At 36.5% G+C, this 6,424-nt stretch overlaps 1 protein-coding gene across 1 annotated transcript; it reads left to right on the forward strand.

The window, feature by feature from the left end:
- Positions 1-5,348: 5,348 nt before the first annotated feature.
- Positions 5,349-6,221, forward strand: LOC102503076 (olfactory receptor 7A10; the record flags this gene model as incomplete). Its single annotated transcript, XM_006164712.2, has 1 exon — positions 5,349-6,221. A coding segment is annotated over exon 1 (873 nt), but the record flags the coding sequence as incomplete, so codon positions are not given.
- Between the last annotated feature and the right edge of the window lie 203 nt (positions 6,222-6,424).

A 6,424-nucleotide genomic window follows, 5' to 3' on the forward strand; every position in this document is an offset into this window, starting at 1 on the left:
AGAGAGAGAGAGAGAGAGAGAGAGAGAAATCCACCAGGTCTAGGACTTGAACTTTGGTTGACCATATGAGAGTCTAGTGTCTTAAACACCACACCACCTGCTGGTCCTCAGAAACCTTTTTTGAAAAAAATCCCTCAAGGTGAGTCCAGGAGCTTAGTGGACACTGCAGGAAAAATAAGAGAGAATGGATTCTGTGACATATACCTGAGGTCACCTGAGAGCCAATGCAGCCTAGTCCAAATGGAGAGATTGCTGTTGTTGTTTGCTTGTTTACTTGATCAATAAATTAACTCAATATTTATTTATAATGCCAAACAGACAATTGAGCTTGGACTCAGCAACCAAGGGTGATTATTGATGATGAAGTGATGATCATGGAAGCACAATTAGAAAAGGAAATGGGAAACTTAAATGGTCCCAGAAAAAGTAAAACATAGGTTCAAGGATCTTTGCAATTAGATGGAGGGGAAATAGGGTATTGGTGGAAGAGAAGGTATATCTTTCATTTTAAGGTGGAGCATTTTAAAGTATGTTTTGATACTGATGAGAAAGTTCTGAACTAATGAATTACTTCTGAATAACATCTTAAAACAGCAGTCCATGAGGCATGCATTTCACATTATCTTGTCTCATACTGAGTATGTACATGAAATAAAAATTTATTTAGTAGACCTTTAGTTTCAGATTTTTCTCAGTCTTTTTACAAGCAAAATGAGAAATAGGATTGACTGTTTAAAAAAATAATTGTAATAATAATAATAATGATTGGGAAAAAGCAATAAAAATATATTGAATGATGAAATGGGGAGATTAATGTCCCTGTATTGACTGACATGCATGGCATTCCCTTTTAAAAAAGCAATGTATAGAGAGGCAGGATGTTAATGAGAAATAGATATGGTTTATTACCTGTTGATGATGACATGTATAGTATTCTCAACTGAGCCGGTCTGGGAAGTATTTCATGATGGGTGAAGTCTTTTTAATAAGCAAAATGAGAAATAGTGATTGATTGTTTAAAAAAATTATAATAATAATTATTGGGAAAAGCATGGAAAAGATATTGAATGATAAAGCGGGGAGATTGATATCTCTGTATTGACTGACATGCATGGCATTCCCTTTTGAAAAAGCAATGGAAGTCAATGTAAAGTTATATGTAATCTAGTGTAATAGAAAGAAGATTATGATGATAATAAAATAAAAAAAAAAGATTAACACACTTCGACAATTGTATTGGGACAAAAAAAAAGCAATGTAATACACTGTAAAGTTATATGCAATTCAAGGTAATATAAACAAGATTATGATGATAAAAAATATTTTTTTCTTTACTCGTGAGGCTGAATGTGTTTTTCCATCAGTTATTTGTCACTCTGTGACAAATTGTCTGTGCTGGTTCTTTTCTTTGATATAGTGGGTTTTAAAAAGTGTTTTTTGTTTGTTTGTTTGAAGAGATTTTTAAGAGATTTATGCTCACCAGAGTGATAGAAAATGAGAAATCACCTCCTAGGGGGGGATGGCTATGCTGCAATCCTTTCTCCTTCATTTTCTTCTCAGGATTTTGGGCACACAAATACATGTGCCAGGTGTGAGTTTCAGGCTGCCAGGTCCACTACTTAAACCATGGTTGACCATATGGGAGTCCAGTGCGTTAGCTACTATACCAGCTGCTGGTTTTGTTTGTTTTTAATTTGCCAAAAGGCATATACATTCACTAGAGAGAGAGCGACAGAGAGACAGAAGGGGAAAGTAAGGAAACACTTCCCTTGGAGAATGGTCATGCCATAAGCCCTTCTCTGCCATCTCTCTCTCTGGGATTTTGGGTGTACTTGTATTTGCTCACATAGTGTTTTTCAAGCTGCTGAGTCCAAGACTCAAACAACACAGTCAGCCATGAAGGATCCAGCTGTCTTAACCACTCCTCCACCAGCTGGACCAGGGTTTAGAGATTTTATTTTATTAATTTATTTAACTCTTTTTTTTTCTTTTTCTTTCTTCTTTTTTTTCCTTCTTGTTATTTATCTATTTATTATTCTTTATTTATTGTTATTTATTTATTATTATTAATTATTTATCATATTCTTCAAAACATAATAAATTTTGATGTTTATCATTTATTTTGTGTAATTAGGATGAAATAAATCGGACAGTTTACCAATATAGCTTAGCCACATCAAATACTGGTTTTGGTTGGTTCCCTTCATTGCTATACAAATGTAGAAAGTTTTTCTGCATCATTTGGCTGGATAAATTCTCAACTTACTTTCACACATTTGGTTTGTCCAAAGATAGATCAAACCCAAAAGCCTGAGAATAAAAAAGCAGAGATATCACACAAAAATGTGACAAAGGGATCTTCCTCATCTGCTATCAGACTGTACACAAATCTATTGATCAGATAAATTTGAAACAAATGAAGAAAAAACAAGTTTGCCACTGTTGCATGTAAAACATGTCCAATATTATGGCTCTGTGTGTGTGTGTTTATTATATATACTCATTTTATATGTATATTTTATGTATGTATTTTTATATATACATATAAAATAAATAAATAATTTAAAGCTTTTTGCATAGAATGTGTGTACTCTCTGGAGAGAGACAGAGAGAGACGGTGAGAGAGAAAGTGAAAAATCATCCCCCCAGGGGGATGGCCATGCTGCAATCCTTTCTCCTCCATTCTCCTATTGGAATTTTGGGTATTCCCACACATGTGTCTGCTGTGAGTTTCAAGTCACTGGGTCCAGAACTTGAACTGCCATCAGACATGTGTGAGTCCAATGATGTACCCATTATGACATCTGCTGGCCTCTGTATGTATATGTTTTTTGAATTGTAAATTTATTCCATTTGCTAATTAAATTTTTTTCTATTAAGATGCTCAATTTGTAAGTGCGTTGACACCAGAAATATATAATTACCATGGCTGCTCAGTACAAATATAAATACCTTATATTATTTTTGCTGGATCCTAAGGGAATTTAACTGGAGTTAGAATGTCTTCAAAACCAGGTAAATATTTTTCTTTCTTAAAGTCTCTCAGGGACCACTTGAGTTTGTTAGATCTTTTCCTTCTTTTAGGTCCAATTAATTCCTCTCTCTGTTTATTGAACAGATTAAAAAAAAAAAAGGTTTCTTTCAACACAGGTCTTAAATGGAGCCACAAATTTATATGTATATGAGAGATTTCCAAACAGAATTTCTGGGTCCCATTTCTATGTTGTTTCAAGGAAAGGTATTTGATATTGATGACTTGCTGAACTGCATTCTTTCTAACATTGTGATTTGGGATGAGAAGACCATGGCTTTAAGATGACCCCAGGAGGGACCAACAGTTAGGGTAATGGCTCTGTCTCTGGATTCCCATGTAGTCGACTGCGGTTCGAGTGCTGGACCTGGTGTCTTAAACTCTTGCCAGGCATGTGTGCATATGTGTCCAAGATCTCATGGGGAGAATGGAGGAGAAGGGATTGTGGCATGGCCATACCCCTGGGGGGTGATTTCTCACTTTCTGTATCTCTGTCTCTCTCTGTCTTTCTGGCAAGTGCACGCACCCTATAGCCAAAGGGAAAAAAAGACCCCAGGAGGCAATGGTATGCTGTGTGTGTGTTTATGTGTGTGTGTGTGTGTGTGCATGCTATTAAGGTGACTGTTTATTTCAGAGTAAGGAGAAATGGATTTGATCTATTCCAAAAGTTGACTCATGATATAGAGACTAGAACTCAAGGCAACATAAAGAAATAGAGGAGATAGTTTTCTATGTATAGGGTACCTCAGCAGCCAACTTAATAAAGTGCAGATGCAACATCTGGACAGAGGAAGTTCCTGTGTTAAGCACCAGCAGCAAACAGTCCACTTTTGTTATTTATGATTCTCTGATACCATCTCTCCTCACTGTTCTTTTTAAAAAATGGTATTATTTATTTATTTATTTTTTATTTTTTATTATCATCATAATCTTCTTTATATTACATTGGATTACATATAACTTCACAGTGTATTACATTGCTTTTTCAAAAGGGAATGCCATTCATGTCAGTCAATACAGAGACATTAATTTATTTTTTAAGAATGATTTATTTAGTTTTATTTATTTATTTATTTATTTTTAAGATTTTTAAAACATTTTCATGTTCTTTTATACATTCAATCACGTTATTTAGATTACAAAGTGAATATTCCAACATTTGAACATTTATCCCTAGTCCAGTTGACAAAACTATAAAATTTTCTTCTATCATCATTATTATTTTTTAAATATTACCAGAGAGAGACAGAGCAAGAGAGAGTGGGAAAGTGAAAAACCAAACTGCCAGGTTTGGGACTCGAACTGTGCTTAGTCATGTGAATCCAGCACCTTTAACCTCCATGTCACCTGCTGGCTCCAATCACATAATTTCTCACTCACATTTAATCATACATCTCTATAGCACATACTGTAGTTTTTCAAAGTATGCATGTAGTATGTGACAATTGAATAAAGGGTATCACCATAGACATCATTTTCAATGGTGGACTTTGTATTCTTATATCTGTTATGTATTTCTTCTCTGAGTTTGGTGTATGTTGAGTGGGAATATACAGTGTGCATCTTCCATTGTCTGACTTCCTTTGCTTAGCATTAAACTTTCTATAACTCTCCACTTTAAATCACATGGCAGGAGTGGGTGGTAGAAGGTAGGTGAGAGGGCCTCAGGGGGAATAAAACCCTTATTAAATACAAGATTGCAGTGTTCTCTATTGAAAAGGATGCTTATGGGGGACCAGCATATGGCTCAATGGTTATATCACTGGACTCCCATGCAGTTGACAGTGGTTCACGTTCTGGACCTGGCAGCTTCAAACTCATGCCAGGCATGTGTGCATGTGTGCCAAAAATCTTGAGAGAAAAATGGAGAAGGGACTGTGGTGTGGCCATCTCCCCGTGGGGTGATTTATTGTTTTTGTCTCTCATTGTCCCTGTGGCATATGCATACACTCTACAGCAAAAATCTCTAGGAAAAAAATGATGTTTATGGTAATGTTCTTGATTTGGTTATTATGCAATGCATGCTTACTTTGAAAATATCTAGTGTATTATAGAGAGGTACAATGATTGAATGTAATCAACAAACCATAAAATAAAGAAAGATAATGAAAAATCTCTGCAGAATACATGGTCCTGGGAAAAGGCTAATCCTAAAAGAGAAATTCTTAATTAGAGGAGATAAGGAAATGCCTTAAAGGTTCACACACAAATTATAGAAATTAAGTTTTTAATTACAAATGGCAGCATTTGTGAAATGTGAATCACGCATGCTTGTGTCATATTCTCTTTCTCTTTTTTTGGTGGGAACATCAAGTAAATGGAACGAGGGAATGAAACGCAAATTTCAGAATTTCTTCTATTAGGATTTTCAGAGGAACCAGAATTACAGCCCCTCATATTTGGGCTTTTCCTCTCCTTGTACCTGATCACTGTTTGTGGAAACCTGCTCATCATCCTGGCCACCATCTCAGACTCCCACCTGCACACTCCCATGTACTTCTTCCTCTTCAACCTGTCCTTCACAGACATCTGTCTCACCTCCACCACCGTACCAAAGATGCTGGTGAACATCCAGACACAGAGCAAGGTCATTACCTATGCAGGATGCATCACCCAGATGAACTTTTGCAACCTTTTTGTGGTGTTGGATGACTGTCTCTTGACCGTGATGGCCTATGACAGGTATGTGGACATCTGTCACCCCCTGCACTACACAGTCATCATGCACTTTGAGCTCTGTGTGTTGCTGCTTCTGGCGTCCTGGACCCTGAGTGTCCTGAATTCTTTGTTACATAGCTTAATGGTGTTGCAGCTGTCCTTCTGTACAAAGGTGAAAGTCCCTCACTTTTTCTGTGAATTTAATCAGGTGGTCCACCTTGCCTGCTCTGATGCCTTTCTTAATGACATAGTGATGTATTTTACATCTGTGTTACTGGGTGGTGGTCCCCTCCCTGGGATTCTTTACTCTTACTTTAAGATTGTTTTCTCTATTCATGGAATCCAATCAACTCAGGGGAAGTACAAAGCCTTTTCTACATGTGCCTCTCACCTCTTAGTTGTCTTCTTATTTTATTGTACAAGCCTAGGTGTGTACCTTAGTGCTGGTGCTACTCACAGCTCACTCTCAAGTGCAACAGCCTCGGTGATGTATACTGTGGTCACCTCCATGCTGAACCCCTTCATCTACAGTCTAAGGAATAAAGACATAAAGAGGGCCCTGAAAATATTTCTCAGATAGTATCTATTAAAAAGGGCCATTTTTCAAGAGTGTATATGATTACAGGCATCTAAACCTCTGAACCAAAAATTGTGATTCTTGAATCAGATTGCAGATGTAGAATTTGCTAAATCTCTTTATTTTCTGGAATTTAAATTTCTTTTATCTCAGCTATT

The sequence above is a fragment of the Tupaia chinensis genome, unplaced genomic scaffold, assembly GCF_000334495.1.
Source record: "Tupaia chinensis unplaced genomic scaffold, TupChi_1.0 Scaffold143692_1, whole genome shotgun sequence".
NCBI lineage: Eukaryota > Metazoa > Chordata > Mammalia > Scandentia > Tupaiidae > Tupaia > Tupaia belangeri.